Source organism: Pelodiscus sinensis, chromosome 21 (genome assembly GCF_052426305.1).
Source record: "Pelodiscus sinensis isolate ZL-2025 chromosome 21, ASM5242630v1, whole genome shotgun sequence".
In the NCBI taxonomy this organism is placed as follows: Eukaryota; Metazoa; Chordata; order Testudines; family Trionychidae; genus Pelodiscus; species Pelodiscus sinensis.
In genome coordinates, this window is record NC_143072.1 from 24,542,631 (window position 1) to 24,564,158 (window position 21,528).

Sequence of the window (21,528 nt, forward strand, 5' to 3'; positions counted from 1 at the left end):
TTACTCTGACTCCTGTAACCCTCATTTTACGAGGAGTAAGGTAAGTCAGATGAAGAGTGCGCTTTCTTGGACTTCCTGCTTTGTAGACAGCACCAAAAGCTGAAATAAGCTATTTCAACTTAAGCTGTGCATTTGATGTAGCTCACGTTGCGTAGTTTATTTCAGTTTTAGCTCTGCTGTGTAGATGTACCCTCACTGACTTCCTGTGAGTACCATGAATGTGCATAAAATTACATCACATGAGTGTGACTTTCTAGGATCAGGCCCCCATTTTTTAAGTAAAAGGATATATTTGCATAATTACATTTATATCTGTCCTAGTTTATTTTTAATAAACTTAAACCTAAAAATCCTTTGAACTGAAAACAAATCATTAAAACTTTCAATTCAAAGGGTAATTTTATCTAAATCCCTGAGAATAGGAAATTAAAAAGAAAGTGATGACTTAACCATAACTTTGTTATAAGTGTGGCGCTATAATAAATCCTAAAAAGTTAATTATAAAAATGGAATGCCTTATGATTATGCATAAGAACTAAAGTTAACCATTTCATGAAAAATAGTGTCACTGTATAGGATATGAAAATAATGAAAGAGATAAATTTGCTTAGGCCCAAAACCTGTAAAAACTTCCCTTTTGCAGGAGACATTAGATGTGGCCAGAATCCATCAGTGAATAATTATAAACTGGAGATTCTGTAGGTAGAATTAACAAAAGTTAGCTTTTAAAATACATTCACATTTGACATACATGAATTTTTGTTTGCCACGTTTCCTTTCTGATTAATCCATTACATTATTATAAGCAGAAACAGTGAGTTCATTTCACTTTAAATGTTTAAATGGCTTTCATCTCATTGACCTCATGTCACGTATTTATTCACATAAAATCACTATTAGGTTATATCTACACTGCCACGCTATTTGATGTCTTTTGAGTACGCCCATTATTTTGAAATATAACAGGCTCGCTATTCCAATAACCCTGTAAACCTCATTCCATGAGAAGTAAGGGATATTTTGGAAGAGATTTATTTCAAAATGAGTGCTGTGTAGACCAGGGACATAGTGGGGAGGAGGAGGAGAGCGAGGAGGGCAGTTACCCCCAGGCGCCATACTAAGGCTAGAGCAGGGAAAAAGGTGCGGGCAGGTCTATGACAGCCTGGCCCCACCGCAGCAGCCATGGCCACATCAGACACACCCGTGATGTTCTCCCTACGCTTGCCTTAGCACTCAGGGGCACCTGCCCCCCCCTCCCTCACTACGCCCCTGGTGTAGACATAAGCTATTTTGAAATAACATAGAAATAACATACACAAGTTGTGTAGCTCAAATTGAGTATCTTATTTTGACCTATGGTGCAGTGAAGAATCAGAGCGATTAAATTTTGTGCATTTCTAGATGTGGTATTTACATGAGTTTTGTGAAACTTTTGTAAAGTGATACGTAATTGTGGTATTAGAGCAGTGATGCCAACTTTTTTCAATTTATTATGAGTCTTGAGATACTGGGTGTTTTTATGATGCCTCACCTGCTGAAATCAAAAGAATACATGATAATCATAGCATTCATTAGATAGATAGATAGCTTGATCGCTAAATAGATAGATTTTAACCCCGGCTGCAGAGAAAAGTTTGAAAACATGAAACAAGTAATGTATTGGAAAGGGTACAGAGAAGAGCGACAAGAATGATTAAAGGTTTAGAGAACATGACCTATGAAGCCAGACTTCATGAACTGGGCTTGTTTAGTTTGGAAAAAAGAAGATTAAGGGGGGACATGATAGCGGTTTTCAAATATCTAAAAGGGTGTCACAAGGAGGAAGGAGAAAATTTGTTCCTCTTGGTTTCTGAGGACAGGGCAAGGAGTAATGGGCTTAAAGTGCAGCAGGGGAGGTTTAGATTGGACATTAGGAAAAAATTCCTAACTGTCAGGGTGGTCAAATATTGGAATAAATTGCCAAGGGAGGTGGTGGAATCTCCTTCTCTGGAGATATTTAAGAACAGGTTAGATAGACATCTGTCAGGGATGGTGTAGACGGAGCTTGGTCCTGCCTTGAGGGCGGGGGGCTGGACTTGATGACCTCTTGAGGTCCCTTCCAGTCCTATGATTCTATGATACCTTAAAGCCTCAGAAATGTAAAGAAAATAAAAAGAACTCCCAATGTATTGGTTTTAATCTTGTGATTCTTAACTAATCTTTTCATGGGGAGAGGGGAGGAGGTTGACATTTATTTTAAATGTTTGACTTTCTGGTTGCCATTTCTGAGGAACAAAAACCCAAAACACCTGAAAAAATAGGACTTCCTAAAACTGGACAACCCACCAAACTGGATAGCTGGCAGCATTTACTGAGCCCATAAATCTGGACAACTGGCAGTGTTTACTAAGTACCCTCAGAGATTATCCAGGACAGCTATCTCAAAAAAGTGATGATACAGGGAAAATAGGAACAGATAGCAGAATTGGAATTGGCCGTATTGTATAAGACTGATCTTGCAAAATATTATCATCTGTTTGCAGAATGAAGCTCTAAATGATTTATTAAAATTAACAATAAAAATAAAAAGTCACAAACATAAATTAGTTGCCCCTATTCTTAGCATGTAAATACTTATGTACATGTTTATCTATCTCTGCCTTTCATGTTTGTAGGATCAGAGCCCAAATACCTAATACAAAAGATAGACTCTCTAGCTCAGGGTTTCCCAACCTATTGGTCGGGACCCAAATATGGGTGCCATTACATTTCAAAAGGGTCACCAGGTGTCTCCCAGGATGGCTCTTAAAAAGCCATTTTCACATATTTTGAATTGCCCTGGGTCACCAAGTCTTCCTGAATTGTCAAAATGGGTCCCCATCTGGAAAAGGTTGAAAACTGCTGCTGAGTCTAGCTGATTTATGCCATGGACATCAGGGATAAATGTGCATGCATACATTAGGGCAGAATGTGGCCCTGAGGTTTGTAATCATTCATATGTCAAACACTTTTTGGTGGTACCCCAACTCATCAATGAAAATGAATGTGTGAGATTTGCAAAACGAAACAAAATAAAACGCACAGGCAATCCTCCAACTAAATGTTATGCCTTGAAGAGCTTGTTGTGCGGGGTGTGATTTTTTTACAATGACTTTTGCTTTTTGACGAGGTTAAAACGTGTCCACTGCTGAGGACGGAGGGCCAAGCCAGGGACAGGACAAGGGGCTGAGGGGAAACGCAAGAAAACTCAAGCGCCCGGGGGGTCAAACTCTGCCTGGAGCTGAGGGAAGGCGGATTGAGCCCGCCAAAAATCAACGGCTGGAAAAAACCGTTACTCCAGCGCGGGAGGGGCGGAGGCGGGAAAGCGCCGACTAGCGCGCGGTTCCATAGTTCTCGCGCCTTCTCTCAACAGATAAGGGAGCCTCCCTGAACGTGTGTGCGCGGAGCCTGGGGGGGGGGGGGAGCATAAACAAGGAGATTGCACGAAACGAATAAACTCTTGTGTTTTATTGCCTCTCTGCTTGCACAGGACAGTGCCCAGGGGGCGCCAGAACTCAGCCAGAAACCTGCACTCAATCCTCCTGAACACTAATTACCTACACGTATCCCCGTTCCTCCGCCTGTGGCAGGCTTTCCCCTCCGCTCTTAGCTCTGTGCTGGGGTTCGCCTGAGCTTCTTTTCGCTCATCCTCTGGGTGGCTTTTTCCTTCAGTTCTGGGCGAGCTTTTGCCTCTGCAAGGAAAAAAAATTATGAAAATACAACGCCTGGGAATCTCACAATGAAAACAAGCACTCCCAGCTAAAAGAATGGAGATCTGTTTGGTTTTTAGACTCACCCCTACCCTAAGCTCTGGTGCCTTTACAAGATACACAAATGGTATTTCATAAAAAAAAACTTTAAAATTAATAGTATGCTTAACAGGGCTATCAAGTGAGTATAATAAATAAAGGCTTCATTTCTTTGGGGTGAAAAGCTCCAGTTGTCAGGATAGAATAAAACCTACCTAGTCTTTGCAGTTACAAAATGCAGGACAATGTAGCACTTTAAAGACTAACAAGATGGTTTATTAGATGATGAGCTTTCGTGGGCCAGACCCACTTCCTCAGATCAAATAGTGGAAGAAAGTAGTCACAACCATATATACCAAAGGATACAATTAAAAAAAAATGAACAAATATGAAAAAGACAAATCACATTGCAGAACAGGAGGGGGATGCGGGGGGGGGGGGGGGGGAGGAGGAAGGAAGGTAAGTGTCTGTGAATTGATGATATTAGAGGTAGGGAGAGTGGGATGTTTGTGAGTTAATGATATTAGAGGTGATAATTGGGGAAACTATCTTGGTAATGGGTGAGAGAGTTCAAGTGTTTGTTGAGTCCTTTTGGAAAGTGTCGAATTTTAACATGAATGACAGTTCAGAGGATTCCCTTTCAAGTGCAGATGTAAACGGTCTTTACATCTGCACTTGAAAGGGAATCCTCTGAACTGTCATTCATGTTAAAATTCGACACTTTCCAAAAAGGACTCAACAAACACTTGAACTATCTCACCCATTACCAAGATAGTTTCCCCAATTATCACCTCTAATACCATTAACTCACAAACATCCCACTCTCCCTACCTCTAATATCATCAATTCACAGACACTTACCTTCCTTCCTCCCCCCCCCCCCGCATCCCCCTCCTGTTCTGCAATGTGATTTGTCCTTTTCATATTCGTTCATTTTTTTTAATTGTATCCTTTGGTATATATGGTTGTGACTACTTTCTTCCACTATTTGATCTGAGGAAGTGGGTCTGGCCCACGAAAGCTCATCATCTAATAAACCATCTTGTTAGTCTTTAAAGTGCTACATTGTCCTGCATTTTGCTTCAGCTACCCCAGACTAACACGGCTACATTTCTATCAGATATTATTAGTCATCTTCTTCATTGTAATCAATTGATGTCAGTGTAGACGTTCAATTCAGCAGACTACTGCAGTAGTTACTTGTTCACACATGGGATATACTAGCTAAAAAACTGGAGGTTGTCCCTTCCTCCTGGTCTGAATCGAGTTGTGTGCACTCTCCTACCCTAGGGAAGGAGCCCTTATTGTTTTAGTGCATCACCACTGGCTTCTTGTTTTTAAAGTAGTGCTGCAAGGGTCACTCTTAGCATTATGATGCTATAAGCAAGTTGGCAAATATCATTCCATCCAGACTGCACTGACCTATACAGTTAGGGTGGATCTCCACTGCACCCGTAGGTTGAAATAAGATACACAATTTGAGCTACGCAAATTTCATATCTTATTTTGATATAATTTCAGAATAAAGCGCTTTCTGACAAGTCCCTTAACCCTTGTGGAACGAGGGTTACAGGGACGCTGGAATAGCGTGCCCATTATTTCGAAATCTATTTTGAAATAACGGGTGTGTTTAAAGACGTGGAATAGCTATTTCAGGATACTTCCGGTATCCCAAAATAGCGCTGCTGTCTAGACGTAGCGTTACAATGAACATTTTACTGGCCCTAGCATTTTGCTTTCAGGGATAACTATTTATTAGGAGGGATGGAGGCAGCCAAGTTCAGCTCTCCCCAATCTTTAGGACAGCCAGTCACTCTAATAGAGAGCACTGAGGGGAAGAATGCACAGAGGAACCTCTATAAAATGATTTAGCCTAAACAGTTTCTATTATCATTAGTAATAATTGTACAAGTCTTCTCAACCCTGCTCTAAAGGCTTTTAGTATTGTGACTCACTCGCTCTCTCTCTCTCTCTCTCTCTCTCTCTCTCACACACACACACACACACACACACACACACACACACACACAGAGCAATAGTGACTCTCTCTCTCTCTCTCTCTCACACACACACAGAGCAATAGTTATGGAATGTAAAACCAAAACATTTCTAAAATTATATTAAAGAAACCAAAATATGTTCCCGATTAATTTTCCAGGGATACAAAATATAGATGTTGGCACATATTTCAGTAATAAGGCATTATATTGTTGTCAGCATCTTAACTCAGAAGAATGAAAACTCTTTGAATGTTTCTTTTTTCATTTATTGCCATAAAGCCACTAGAGTTAGTACTGGGAAACCAGGAGTTAAAGATTCTTTGGAAGTTAATTTGCTTTAAGGGAATAAAAGAAGCTTCCGTGGCTTTAGTCCTAAACTCATGTTTGGAAATGCATTGTTTCTTTTCTATTAAAGTTCTTCTTAGGAGACAAACTTCTTGCATGTTAAATAAGGTAAGTGTATAAACAAATACCGTGGTTCACTCAGCTTCTTGTAAGGAATTATAAACATTATCACACATTCAACAATAAAATATAAACTGTATTTACTAGCATTGTGTAATTACATTTTACAATTTACTTTCGAAAGGGTTTTAGTGTTTAAATTCTATAAACGAGATTCAAAATGTGAATCAGTTGTTCAGTCACTTTGCTTTGTATCCATGACCAAAAGCAATGGGGTCAAAAGTTGGTACAAAACAGTCTTTTGGTGTAAAATATAACTACCCTGGGTTATTTAATCAATTATTTACTACACTTATTTTCTTTTATGTGACAAGTTACTAAAGTGAAGAAATAATACCATTGGGTGGCTGAATAAACATAGTCTCTCCAGATTAGTTCACTACAAGACTCGGTAAATCAGCATGAATAGGCTGAAATTTAAAGTGTAAGTTTTATTATGTGAATTCAGTGCCAGACGATTTGGTTAAGATGTCTGAATCCTGTGTTCGGCTTTCTCATCTTATACCTTTAACATATCAAATCTTGCTTCTAAAACCTTTTTCATATAGTAGTGACATATTTTTCTGTATGATTGAAATATAAATTTTATACAAATCCTAACATAAAGTAAATTTTGACAAAAAATTATATTTTATGCCTTTGAAATGTAGATTTACTTGTATCTCTGTGGTGCACTGTGAGTCATTACAGAGTTGTAAATACAATTAGTACAGATTACTGTTGCCTATAAAAAAAGCTGGCTTTTCTTGTTGGAACTTTTATTCTCCAGGGTGTGCATCTTGTCTGTCCGTTTGTGAGTCTGTTTGTTCAAGAACTCCTCCTACATGATAAGAAGTAGGACCACCAAATTTGGTATGCAACTTCCTCTTATCTTAACTTAAAGCAAGGTCAGGGTTGGTTGTGCAAGGAAAATGGCAAGTCTCTGAAATGAGTCTGTTTTTCATAACATAGAAAGGGAGGAGGTTGAGAGGAGGGATGCGATACTGAGAGTGACCATGGGAGACAGCAAGTGCAAGGCTTAGCTATACTGTAGTCACCATTCAATGGAGCCACACCACCAAGAGAGTGGCCATCTGGGGCTGGGACTATCTTGCCTGCCACCAGACCAAGTAAATAGCCCCTGTGCCCCAAACCCTTCTCTCCCGACCTTTGGCTGCAGCGCTGGAGGGGGAGAGGGAGAAAGCCCTGCTGTAAGTGGGGGAAGGCCCCTGGTAACCAATGAAGCTTAAGGAGAGAAAAAAACCCTGCCGGCCAGGAGCACTGGGGGGGAAGGGGAGTGAAAAGGACCCTAATGGCTGAGGCACTGGGGGAGTAGAGAAATTCCCTACCAGCTGGGGGTGGGGTCGGAGAGACAGTCCCACTGGATGGGAGCCCCCTTCCTGAGCCCCTCCTCACCCTCCAATCCTCACTTTTGCATCCCCTCACATCCCCAGCCTCCTGGCCTAAGTCCCTTCTCAGCCCCCACTGATTCCTGCACCAATCACACTCCCAGCTTCCTGCTCTGTCCCCCATCTTCAAGGCCCTGCCCTAAATCCTGCACCCCCTCTCCTCCCCGCCAAACTATCTGCCCTCTGAGCTGAAGGACCCGGGTAATGGAGGTAGGTCTTCTAGTATTATTATGTGATAAAAGCCCTTAGGAAAGGATGAGTGAAATTTTTACACATAGGTTAGCCTAGACTTTAGAATACCCCATATAATGGATTGGGATTGCAGATATAATTCTGCTCATGAAATATTGCCAGGATGCCATTGAACATATGTGACAGCTGCATAGTTTAATTTGCTTTTGAGAATATCCTTTGTATATAATAGGTATGGCATATGTATTGGAATCATGGGAAAATTCTGAATTTGGAAAAGAACAAGTTCTTGATCTCTGAAGATATTGAGAGGCACTTCCACAGAGGTCCATGCTAGCAGACCCTATTGCAACACTGAGATCAAGAATATTACATTCAGTTGTGAATATTAAATTTTATTTTTAATTAAGTCCCCTGTAGTCACTGTTCACTAATTATGATAAAACTGTCATACACACACACCTACAAACTCACATGAACAATAAATATATTAAAAAAAATCCATCTGTACTCGCATACAGACTTCTTTGGTAGTCAGTAATGAGCTTTCAGCATTTTGTCTCTTACAGTACCTAAGATGTGAAATCATAACTTCATATTTTGTTGTGTATTTTTGCTCACTATAAGCCATTTTTATTGCATATTGTGCTGCCTAAATGATATAAAACACATGTAAAATAATAATTTGATCTATCAAATTTGAAGTGCTAGCATTCTGTGGATTTTCAGTGTAGAATGTGAACATTACTTTAAAGTACAATTTAAAAATGATACTGTTTTTCATTAGCATAGTTTTTGATTACACACATTACAGACTGAGTACAGGAGTTAGTTATTGAGCTATGTGACTGTATCTTTAGCTGATTTATACATATTATTATCCAAATATGGTAAAAAAAGGGCAGGTCTTGGAAGGGAGGAGTGTCAGTTTACCAACACCGGTGTATTGCAACAGACAACTCTTTAAACTTGTTAGGAGAAATGTTAATACGCTTCAGATAAAATCTAGTCTAGACAGATTTTAAAAAATTAAACATTTTCTGTCCTTTCTTAGGAACAAATGTTTTACTTTGCTATTTTCTGTTTTGATTGCAGCAAACATTAAAGCAGCTTATTAGAATGACTTCCTGTTTTGTCATTCATGAGGCTCCTGTACGAAGAGTAGCTATCTTTGGAGGGACTCATGGCAATGAATTATCAGGGGTATTTTTGGTCAAGCATTGGCAGGAGAATGGAGCTGAGATTCAAAGAACAGGGCTGGAAGTGAGACCATTTATTACCAATCCAAGAGCTGTGAAGAAATGTACTAGATATATTGACTGTGACCTGAACCGTGTTTTTGACACTGCTAATCTTGGGTAAGAATAACTGTGTGCTTGTGTATTTTCAGTTTTCTACCTTAAATGTTATCAGGAGCTTCTTTTATTATTTTTTTTGGTAATTTTTTTGAATAAACACCACAATCACATGATTCAGTGACCCTTAACCTAGAAAGACCAAAGAGATTGTACTTAGTTGATTCATTGTTTATATAGTGCTAGTGCAACAAGAGACAGGTTGCCACAGGAAGTTATACTATATTTAAAATCAATATAGAATTTGCTGTATTCTTGTGGAGCTAAACTAATGCTATTACTCTGAGTGTGTCATTTCTCACATGTCCTGAAATAAACACCGTGAGCAATTTAATTTTGAGACTTTTGCTAATGCCACTTTACTAGCAGCCACATAATCAGTTGTTAAAACACAGAGCTTAAATATTGATAAACATGATGTTAAGTGTCTCTGAGAATGAACACAAATGTTCTATAAATTGTGAAAGTATTTTAAATTTCAGTCACATAAAGTGTAGACTGAAATGTGAAAATAGTCAAGTTTGAAATGTGAATAGTATGGCAAAATTATACAGCCAAAATTGTCAGTAAAGTGATTACACTGTGATTATTTCTTGATTGAAAGAATCTAAAACAAAGTGCAACTATTCAGATTTAAGAAGCTATTTTACAATGATAAATGACATTTTAAGTGAAACTTTATGTAAGCTCTATGTTTGAGATGTTAACTGCTTAAGTGGACTTTGGTAGGTGAACCAAGCATTTTTAGCTATGATATATCTTTGATAATTATACAACACAAAGGTCCTAATGAGAAAGGTGGATAAGAGCAAAGACTATTTGAATTATACATATTGTGTAAAAGTAATTGTCTTTACAATGCATCTATTCATTTTCATTTGGCATTTTATCTAAGAGAGAATTGTTTTATTGGTAGTGTCACTTATAAGATAAATATGACTTTGCAAGAGACTGAGGTCTGCATCAACTTTTTAACTGTTTATGCATAGATATTTTAAGCATTTAGAATAACTTCTTTGTCTTTCTGTTTATTATTTCACCTGCTTTGAAATTGAAATGGTTTCTTAAATGCACTCTCTGGTTATCTAATTTAAAGTATTTCTTCTGAACTACTTTTTGAACAAGTTTTATTAATATTTTTTCAGTAAAACCCGTCAGATAATCCAACCCTTGAGTATTAGAAAGTACCATTAGAAGATTATTATCATTCCCCCTAGTCTCACCCCCAAAGTGGGAGACATACTATTACCTATAGCTTTACAAAAATAAGTATGAAATCCCAGCCCCATTGAAGGCAATGGTATAGTTCTCAATGACTACAATAGGACATGATTTTACCCAGAGTACTTAGATCATTCCCTTATTCCACGAAGTTCTCCATTTCAATTACAGTAATGCACAAAGGAAGTCTATAATTTTATATGACATCATATCAGATGCCATTTTACAATTAAATTAATAAAGTTCAGTACATTCAACTGTAAAATCTCACAACCATAAACTATATTAAAAATAACAGTTTGATTTAGTTTTAAAGACATTGAGATGGAACGTACTAATATATTGAGGAAAAGGATTCCAGATGGAATTCATAAGTATCATTTACTTTATGGAGCAAGAGCACTTAAATCAAATATTTTAGAATCTCTTCAGAATATGACAAGAAGTAGATCAAAAAGGAAACAAGCAATGAAAGACATTATAGATGAGGACCAAGGTTTAAGGACATGAACTAACTGAAAGACTTCTGTGTTCAGCAAATGTTGGATTGGGCCCTAGCAATGACTTTACACGGGGAATAAATCTTGTGCTGCCTTTATGTACAGAGGGAGAACTTTAGTTTCAGCCCTTGTGAACTGAAAGTAAATGCAAAGAAGTACAGCAAAAATAATGTAAAACACAATTTTAGATTAGGTGAGAAGTCTTGCAAAATACTGAATGAGACAGCAAGAAAACATATTGTCTACTAGCATGAATACTTGCTGAGTTCTATCACAACCTCTTACAGGTCAAACAGTTTAATAAGGTAGTTGTATATGATGTATCAATTCTAGTTAATTATGGAAAAATCAAATGAAAAGGTACTCTCATTTTTTACAGCAAAGCGATAGAATTAATTAATTAATTTCTTTGTGATAATATTAACAGTAGGCAAACGACAGAAGATATTCCATATGAAGTGAGAAGAGCTCAGGAAATCAATCATGTATTTGGTCCAAAAGATAGTGATGATGCCTATGACCTTATTTTTGACCTTCACAACACAACTTCTAACATGGGTGGCACTCTTATTCTTGAAAACTCCAGGAATAACTTTACAATCCAGATGTTTCATTATATTAAGGTAAAATTAATTTTAATAAACTATGAGAATAAATTCAGATTTGTATTTGAAACATATTACTGTTTATCAGCTTTGTGCCTTTATTTAAATACATGTATGCTGTTTTGTTTAATTTTCTAAAATGTTTGGTAAAGATATTAAAATTAATTACAAAATGGTATTTTTATTATCACAAATAATTATGAAATTCAGTTTAATACTGGTTAGTACAGATTACAACCTTTCATATAGACAGCACTAGTAAATAAAATTAATCTGTTATTAAGACAAATGTGGGGCCAGTAGCAAAAAATAAGAAAGAAAACAAAATTAGTAAAACCTTAAAGATCATTGCATTTACTTTTAATCTAGTATGCTATAAAGCAAGAAAAAAATAGCGTCTGCATGCAAAATATTGTAAGACACGAGTTATTTACAATGCAGTCTAGAAAAATGAATGAAATAAGATTATGACAAAGGAGGCCCTGATATACATTCGCCACAGTTTTAATGAGTGTTGAAAATGTTTAATTTTGTTGGTATTTTGTGTGGGGTTTTCATGAGTGACCCATGTTGGCCTGTTATCTCAAGAAGTTAATGGTGATCATCCTATTGTATTTAATGGGACAAAAATAAGGTTAATATGGTACATTTTGAAAATCTCCCTCCCTTAATTCATATACTTCAAGATAAGATATTCCATATACTTTGACATATGATATTTAATCTTTCACGTGTCCCATCCATTTGAGATGCACAGTGCTTCTGAGAAAACCAGTCAGGTGGGCGGCCAGGTTCAGCAAGGGCTTGATAACTCTGCTGACAGATACCCAGTTCTGGTCCCCGCACGTGTCCCCCCACAAAGATGTGGTCAGTTTATGAGTAAGAGTATATAAAGATTATCATATAGCTAATCAAAATATAGAAATGAGAGGCAGTAATCTAGAAAGGAATGGCTAGAAAAGCGTTCTGCCAAGACATATAAAAAAACTGGGTTAACTCACTGCATGTGTCTCATAAGAGACTCTAACCCTAGCAAGAAGAAAAATATTTGAAATCTCTCCTAAAGCAATTTGATTCTCGGTAAATTAAGACTGGAACTGTGTTCATGTATATTATTGTTCAGCTAAGTTCAGTGGAGCATGCCTGACATGAGCTAAGGGAAAGCAGACCAACAAATACAGCTTTGTATGTTTTCTAAAGATGTCCTACTTATTTTAGGGCCAGGAAATAAAAGCAACATATTAAAGATTTTGTGTAAATCACTTCCGCATCAGTAGTCTTTTGTAGCACATTTTTAAAGTATTTGCATAACAAAGACTTTTTTTTTTTACTAATCTTCACAGAATGCTTTGGCCCCAGAATGCTGTCCTGTTTTCCTGATTGAACATCCTAACTTGAAATATGCAACAACTCGATCTATAGCAAAACACCCTGTTGGTAAATATGAATATTGAGAATACTTTCCAGTCTCCAGACATTATTAAAATAGATGCTTATCTCCAGACATTTTTGTTTCTAAGGTGTTTCTTTAAGATAAACAAATTCCTCACAATTCTAAGGAAGAGTAGAAGGGAAAACAGCAAAATAGGGACAATGGATTTCAGGAAGGCAGATTTTGGTAAGCTCAGAAAGCTGATAGGTAAGGTCCCATGGGAATCCAGACTGAGGGGAAAAACAACTGAGGAGAGTTGGCAGTTTTTCAAAGGGACATTATTAAGGGCCCAAAAGTAAGCTATTCTGCTGTGTCGGAAAGATAGAAAATATGGCAAAAGACCGCCTTGGCTTAACCACGAGATCTTGCATGATCTAAAAATAAAAAAGGAGTCATATAAAAAATGGAAAGTAGGACAAATTACAAAGGATGAATATAGGCAAACAGCACAGGAATGTAGGGGAAAGATTAGAAAGGCAAAGGCACAAAATGAGTTCAAACTAGCTACGGGAATAAAGGGAAACAAGAAGACTTTTTATAATTACATTAGAAGCAAGAGGAAGACCAAAGACAGGGTAGGCCCAATGGTCAGTGAGGAGGGAGAAACAGTAACAGGAAACTTGGAAATGGCAGAGATGCTTAATGACTTCTTTGTTTCGGTCTTCACTGAGAAGTCTGAAGGAATGCCTAACATAGTGAATGCTAGTGGGAAGGGGGTAGGTTTAGAAGATAAAATAAAAAAAAGAACAAGTTAAAAATCACCTAGAAAAGTTAGATGCCTGCAAGTCACCAAGGCACGATGAAATGCATCCTAGAATACTCAAGGAGCTGATAGAGGAGGTATCTGAGCCTCTAGCTATCATCTTTGGAAAATGATGGGAGACATGAGAGATTCCAGAAAACTGGAAAAGGGCAAATATAGTGCCCATTTATGAAAAAGGGAAATAAGAACAACCCAGGAAACTACAGACCAGTTAGTTTAACTTCTGTGCCAGGGAAGATAATGGAGCAAGTAATTAAGGAAATCATCTGTAAACACTTGAAAGGTGGCAAGGTGACAGGGAACAACCAGCATGCATTTGTAAAGAATAAATCATGTCAAACCAATCTGATAGCTTTCTTTGGTAGGATAACGAGTCTTGTGGATAAGAGAGAAGTGGTGGATGTGGTATACCTAGACTTTAGTAAGGCATTTGATACAGTCTCGCATGATATTCTTATCAATAAACTAGGCAAATACAACTTAGATGGGGCTACTGTAAGGTGAGTGCATAACTGGCTGGATAACTGTACTCAGAGAGTAGTTATTAATGGTTCACAATCCTGCTGGAAAGGTATAACAAATGGGGTTCAGCAGGGGTCTGTTTTGGGACTGGCTCTCTTCAATATCTTCATCAACGATTTAGATATTGGCATAGAAAGTACACTTATTAAGTTTGAAGATGATACCAAGCTGGGAAGGGTTGCAACTAATCTGGAGGATAGGGTCATAATTCAAAATGATCTGGACAAATTGGAGAAATGATCTGAGGTAAACAGGATGAAGTTTAATAAAGACAAATGCAAAGTGCTCCACTTAGGAAGGAACAATCAGTTTCACACATACAGAATGGGAAGCGACTGTCTAGGAAGGTGTACGGCAGACAGGGATCTAGGGGTTATAGTGGACCGCAAGCTAAATATGAGTCAGCAGTGTGATGCTGTTGCAAAAAAAGCAAATATGATTCTGGGATGCATTAAAGGTGTGTTGTGAGCAAGACACGAGAAGTCATTCTTCCGCTCTACTCTGCGCTAGTTAGGCCTTAGTTGGAGTATTGTGTCCAGTTCCAGGCACCGCATTTCAAGAAGGATGTGGAGAAATTGGAGAGGATCCAGAGAAGAGCAAGAAGAATGATTAAAGGTCTAGAGAACATGACCTATGAAGGAAGGCTGAAAAAATTGGGTTTGTTCAGTTTAGAAAAGAGAAGATTGAGGGGGGACATGATAGCAGTTTTCAGGTACCTAAAAGGTATCTTAAGAAGGAGGGAGAAAACTTGTTCATCTTGGCCTCTGAGGATAGGACAAGAAGCAATGGGCTTAAACTGCAGCAAGGGAGGTTTAGGTTGGACATTAGGAAAAAGTTCCTGTCAGGGTAGTCAAACACTGGAATAAATTGCCCAGGGAGGTTGTGGAATCTCCATCTGTGGAGATATTTAAGAGTAGGTTAGATAAATGTCTATCAGGGATGGTCTAGACAGTATTTGGTCCTGCCATGAGGGCAGGGGACTGGACTCGATGACCTCTCGAGGTCCCTTCCAGTTCTAGTATTCTATGTTTCTATGATTCTAAATTGCTATACTGAGCTTCATCCACCTGCTTCATAATCATATGGGCTTGATTTGGTAAATAAATTATCCATCCTGCTTCATAAAGTGCCTCCCCCTCTTTAATAATTAGTCTACTTTTTGTAGGAATATTATTTTATGGGAGATATTTATAACATTTTAGGATACAAAGAAAATTCTGTTGTTTAATTATCAGCAATACTGATGTTTACTTCAGAAGAGGTATTTATTTTTCATAAATAAAACTAGGATGCAGTATTGGTTATAAACCAGAAAAGGGAAAAGGTATGGTGGGATAAAGGAAAGAAGAGTAATGTTTGAACTGAAATGGCTAACTTGTTAATTTATACTGCAATAAACAGTATAACATAAGAGAAATTTTGCATTATTTTGCTTTCAAAGTTAATTAACCTGGTAATTCTCTGAAAGAGAACGAAAGATGAGGAGAAGAGACTAAGAAGAATGTACATAAGTTCTGGATCCTCACTCTAGGGGTATGTCTACACTATAGTGTTATTTCGAAATATCTTATTTTGAAATAGTTAATTCGAAATAAGTTATTTCGAAATAATGCGTCTACACACAAAATGCATTTCTAAATAGCATTTTGCTATTTCAAAATAGCACGTCCACACTGAGTGGACGCTGAATTGCATTTAAGGCGGCTGGAACCAGGTCTGGCAGGGCATCAGGTCAGGAGTTACTTTGTGTGGCTGCTACCTGAGGCTATCTGAGGCCTGGGCTTAAAGGCCCCCCCCCCCGGACAGCCGGTTCTCAGGTTTCCCTTGCTTGCCTACCTCAATGAGGGACAAAAAAGCATTTTGTCTCTGTGTCCTCTGGTTGCCCTCACTCGAGACACCACAACACTCTGCAGCATGGAGACAGAGCAGCCCCTAGGCACTCTGGTGCTTCTCTTGGAAGCGTTGCTGCGAGCCTGGCTGCACTTTCTGCAGGCTGCCATCTGGGAAGTCCATCGGAGGGCTGTCAGTATCCAGGAGGCCCTGCAGGAGAGCTTCCACCCGGAGAAGCACTAAAAGCCTCCCTGGTCTGCCCCACTGGGGGCTTGTGCCTTATTCCTCCCTCACATCCTTCCACTTACCCCTCTCTAACCACTCTTCCTGACGTAAAATAAAATACACGTATTTTCATAAACACAAACTCTCTTTACTTAACAAAACTGGGGGGGGAGGGGAGAATGAAACTCTGGTGAGACTGGGGAAAGGAGGCGGGAGAGAGGAGAAGAGAGGGGACGGAGAAACCTGAGAGGAGGGAGCTGGAAGGGGGAAGCAAGGGTAAGAAGGGGGGGGAAGCTCAGGGCTCGGGGTTGGGGGGTCTCGCCAGACCAACTTGATTTTCATGTGAACCTGCTCCTGGGTTCGCGTGTGGCTTTTGGTGGCCAGGCTGGCAGCTATCCTGCCATAGACTGCCATGTTCCTCCGTCTAGTGTGGAGACCATGGATGTTGGGGGCATCCCCCCAAAACCTGAATAAGGTCCATGATCTCCATCCTGGACCAGGAAGGCACCCACGTTTTCAGGGCCCTGGCAGGTCCTGGGAGCTGGCAGACTGCTCCTGGGGAGAGGTGGAGGGCTGGCTGCCAGTGGCTTGCTGGCTCATGTTTTGGGGCCACTGGGTCAGGGGCAATGACTGCTGGCTCTGGGCTGGCAGGCTTGGAGCTGACACAGGCACTGTGACCAGAGTCTACCCCTTTAAAGGGTCCGGGGAAGGGGGGAGGGAGAGAAGTGTTCTTGGTTGAGGGTGGAGTGGCCACCAGGGCACCCTGGGAAGGCTATAGGCCCCCTATTTTTGAAATAAGTGTCTACACCGCACTTATTTCGAAATAGCTATTTCGAATTTGGTGTTATTCCTCGTAGAATGAGGTTTACCAAATTCAAAATAAGTGCTCCACTATTTCAAATTAATTTTGAATTAGCGATTTGGTTGTGTGGACGCTAGGAAAGTTATTTCGAAATAACGGCTGTTATTTCAAAATAACTATGCTATGTAGACAGACCCTAGCTTAGTATGACAGTTCTAATTAAAGTATGTTACTGAGATTTCTTTAAAACAGTTCGTATAATATTAACTGGTGAGTTACATAGGTTCAAATCCTGCTTATGTTAGTGAAAGAGTCACACAGACTAACTCAAACATTAATACTTCATTCTAAAATGTTAAGTACAGACAGGAATGTATATTTTTAGTGTGCATTTTAAACATGTGACATATAATATGTTTGTCAATATCTACTTCATTTGTACACAGGTGTGGAAGTTGGGCCTCAGCCCCAAGGAGTGGTTAGAGCTGATATTCTGGACAAAATGAGAAAAATTATCAAACATGGCCTTGATTTTGTGCACATTTTTAATGAAGGTATAGTAAATTATGCAAGCATGAACACTACTATTCTCTGCTAGTTAACTCATTGCAAAAGAGTAGATTTTTAAAAAATAAATGAAGCTATAGCATTTTGCAATGCAACAAAAGATGCTCATATTTTGTATTATTTTTGTAGCATTAATAGTAAGTTCATTCATACAGTCTTTAATATCTTATTTCCAATTTATTTTACTTATTCTGAATTACAGCATGAATAATTTATATGAATGTTGGAATTGAGAAGTGCACGTAAGCCTTAAGAATTTCTGTTGCTAATGACCTCTGCCCTTTTTATTGAATCTTGAGCATCTAGAACTATAGTAAAAATGTATTTTAAAAGGTACGTCACTTATAGAAAGTAGTTCACAACTGTGTTCACAACTTACTGTACAATAAGTATACACTAAGGCTGTGTCTACATTGGCATCCCTTTCCGGAAAAGGGATGCTAATGAGACACATCGCAATTGCAAATCCGCGGGGGATTTAAATATCCCCCACGGCATTTGCATTTACATGGCTGCTGCTTTTTTCTGGCTTGGGGATAAGATGGAGAAAAGCGCCAGTCTAGACGTGATTCTCTGGAAAATAAGCCCTTTTCCGGAGGATCTTTTATTCCTACTTGAAAGGAATGTAAATGCAAATGCCGCGGGGGATATTTAAATCATTCTCTAATATATTTATTCTTTTTAGGAAAGGAATTTCCACCATGTACAATTGAAGTTTACAAAATAATTGAGAAAGTAGATTATCCCAGGAATAAAAATGGTGAAATTACTGCTGTTATTCATCCTTGCCTGCAGGTAAAAGTCTATCATTCTTCTTCGTTGCCTGGGTATACCAAAAGAAGGACAGGAAACACTTGATATGGATTTTAATCAGGCCACAACTTTATTATAGATGTCTGAGATTTCCTAGCAGATAAAGTATATAGTGCAGGCAAAATCATGTTTATTGAAACCATTGCCTGGGGCTTGCACCAACACCTCTTCATTTTCCATTCAGGTCTCCTCAGCCAGATGATGGCTTGTACCTTATTATCCACCCCCCTTGCAGATGGATTAAAGTGGGTTGTGAAAACAGGAGAGAGTGGGGTTTGGCTCCTTGCTGTACCATAGTAGGAGTACCCAGTAGTGTTCCCATTATATTGTTATATCTCTATGCTGAATTACTTTCATTATGTGCACCAATATGGACATGATGTATCACATAACAAAAGTCATTCTGCATATGGACAGTGTGTGGTGGAGGTAGAGCCTAAGGATTGGGGTAAGGGCTTTCAGTGGGAGTTTGGCTCTAAATGAGACTGAGCTAGTTTGGTTCCAGGCTCAGCTAGTTTGGATGCAGGAGGGGGTGAGGGCTCTGGCTGGGGGTTTGGGCTCTGAAATAAGGGGTTTAGGGTACAAGAGGGGGCTCTAGGTATGGGGAGAGGCTTAGGCCTGGGGATTTAGGTGCAGGAGGAGGTGCAGACTCTGGGCTGGGACTTCAGATGCACGAAGGGGGTATGGGCTCTGGACTGGGGTTATGGGCTTTGGGGTGTGGTAAGTGACTATGTTTGGGAGGGCTCAGTGTGGGGCAGGAGGTTGTGGCTCGGGCTTACCTTGGTGGTTCCTGGTCAGCGGTGCTAAAGCAGGCTACCTGGTGCTTGCCTGTCTGGGGTACTGGCCAATGGGTGTGCTGAACAGGTGCTTAGCACTGAGAGTCCTGTAAACCCTCCTGCTGTGCTGGCTGTTTCTCCAATGGCTCGTACACAGCTATCTCATCTTCAGCATCTCCATGGTGGGGCTGGAGAGGAGCGGGCCATCTGCCCTGCCACAAGGGCTCCATGCTGAGACCAGGGGAGGGGTGCATCCTCTCTGACCACAGCGTTCATGCTGGGGATGTGGGATGGGTTCCTTCCTCTGCCAGATCAGCACCATTCTGGGGCCCATTGAAGAGCTTTTCTCCCCTCACTGCAGCAGTTCTTTGCTAGTGCTTGTGGGGAGAGGTGCCTCTGCCCTGGCCATGGCAGCTTCAGGGCTTTGGGAGAGATATCTCTCCCCCTGCAGCCTTGAGCCCCTGTGTGGGGCTTAATAGGAAGCTATGTGGCTGTCTCCAGCCCCCAGCCTTTGTTCTGTTCCTTTATCCACCACCTCCTTTCAAGTCCTTTACCAGGCCATTTATCTGGTCATTGTATGTCTTCCCTATGGAGCACCTGTACTGAGCATCCATCCCACACTTATAGAATAAGTTGTGATATGCAGCCTGCCCCTTTTCATTTTACTATTAAAGGTCCTTTCTGACACCTGCTGTAAGGAAGGCGAAAAAAACCTCACTCCACTAAAGTCAATCGAGTGGTGCGGAAAAAATGCCTTCCAATCTCATACACAGAGCTTGCACCTTTATGACTTTCAGATATCACATTTCTGGGGGGTGAGTCAGTGAGGCAAAGCTTACCATCATTCACCTTTTGCAGTGGTCTCTGACCTCATTTGCCTCTCCCCTTTATGGCTATAAAACACGGCTGCCTTCCCAGTCAAAATTGTCCCCATTTTAAGTACAGAGCATTTATTTGCAACATTTTATAGGTATTTCTTTGATGTTTGCTTTATAGCATAGTATGTAGAATAACATTGAATAAGATATTTATAATTATTATTATGTCAAATCCACAAATGGAGAGATTGAATGATTTAGGATCACTCGTACAAGTTTTATAACTAATGGTTTACAGTATTTCAGGAATTGATTTGGAAAGTTCTAAACTCAATTTTGAACAAAAACTCAAGGTAAATAAGGTATGGTATACTTTAATTCTCAACAGGTACTTCCAATTTTGGGAGCCAAACCTTTGAGAAAACTTGTTCCTGATTTTCAGAGTTGCTGGACACTCATAGTTCCTATTTATTTCAACTAGAAAAGTTTAGCACTCCTAAAATCAGGCACAGGATGTTTAAAGTCACGCATACCAAATCAATGATGCCTTGAAAGTTTGTGCCATAAACCATACAAAGTGGTATAATTATACATAATTAACTTAACAATCTTATATGAAAGTTTTCAAAACATATGAAAGTGAAAATATCTATTTTCTAACATAATCTATAATCTGATTTCCTATAAGGATCAAGATTGGCAGCCACTGAATAATGGGGATCCTATATTTTTAACTATGGATGGTGAGACTATTACATATGAAGGGGATTCTACAGTATACCCAACTTTTGTGAATGAGGCTGCATATTATGAAAAGAAACAAGCTTTTGTAAAAACAGTCAAAGTAAAGCTTACTGCAAAATGTATTAGATCCCTTTTGCCTTAAAACTAGGACATTTGTAAAAGATTGTGAAACTTTATATATAGGACCAAATTAATTTCTGATTTCTGCTCCATGTAATTTAGGTGAAGTCAGTGGGGATTTATTGAACATAAGTCAATGCAGAAATTAACCCTTAATTTAAAATTCCGTATTAATTAATTTTGCTAAGGACTTTGAAAATGAGAAGCACTTTTGAACTACAAATATTATTACTTTTAGCCATGTTCATGGTTTATTGCAGATACTAAAATTAAATATTATTAGTTTATATAACTAATTATTGAATGTATTCTGCAAAATTGTGTCTATACAATATATCAAATTATTGATCAGTATGTTATAAAATCTTATCTAAAGTTTTTTTCACAAATGTTAAGTCTTTCCCAAATGTTTTTCAGAATTTTGCACCTTGAAGTCTACATTACTGAAAAAATACACATTGTTTTAGGAAATGCTTTAAATTTGAGTAAGAAAGTTACTCTGAGTAAAATACACTTAAAGGATTTTCTAATTAATGTAAAATTTCTAAAGACAAATAAAAATGGATTTTGTTGAATTAGTGGCATATTTACTGGTACAATATTTCTCTTAATGGTCAACATTT

At 38.9% G+C, this 21,528-nt stretch overlaps 1 protein-coding gene across 5 annotated transcripts in view; it reads left to right on the forward strand.

Moving 5' to 3' along the window:
* Positions 1-6,503: 6,503 nt before the first annotated feature.
* Positions 6,504-21,528, forward strand: part of ASPA (aspartoacylase) — a 51,686-nt gene continuing 36,661 nt past the window's right edge. For 2 of the 5 annotated variants that reach the window (XM_089772251.1, XM_089772250.1), the window contains exons 1-5: positions 8,908-9,170; positions 11,316-11,511; positions 12,837-12,930; positions 17,514-17,621; positions 18,320-18,429. In XM_089772251.1, coding sequence (XP_089628377.1) covers positions 8,932-9,170; positions 11,316-11,511; positions 12,837-12,930; positions 17,514-17,621; positions 18,320-18,429 — 747 coding nt within the window. In that variant the 5' untranslated portion in view covers positions 8,908-8,931. Of the gene's footprint in view, positions 6,657-7,001; positions 7,085-8,907; positions 9,171-11,315; positions 11,512-12,836; positions 12,931-17,513; positions 17,622-18,319; positions 18,430-20,729; positions 21,481-21,528 lie in introns of those variants that run through there. The other 3 variants (XM_089772254.1, XM_089772253.1, XM_089772252.1) reach the window with 3 other exon arrangements.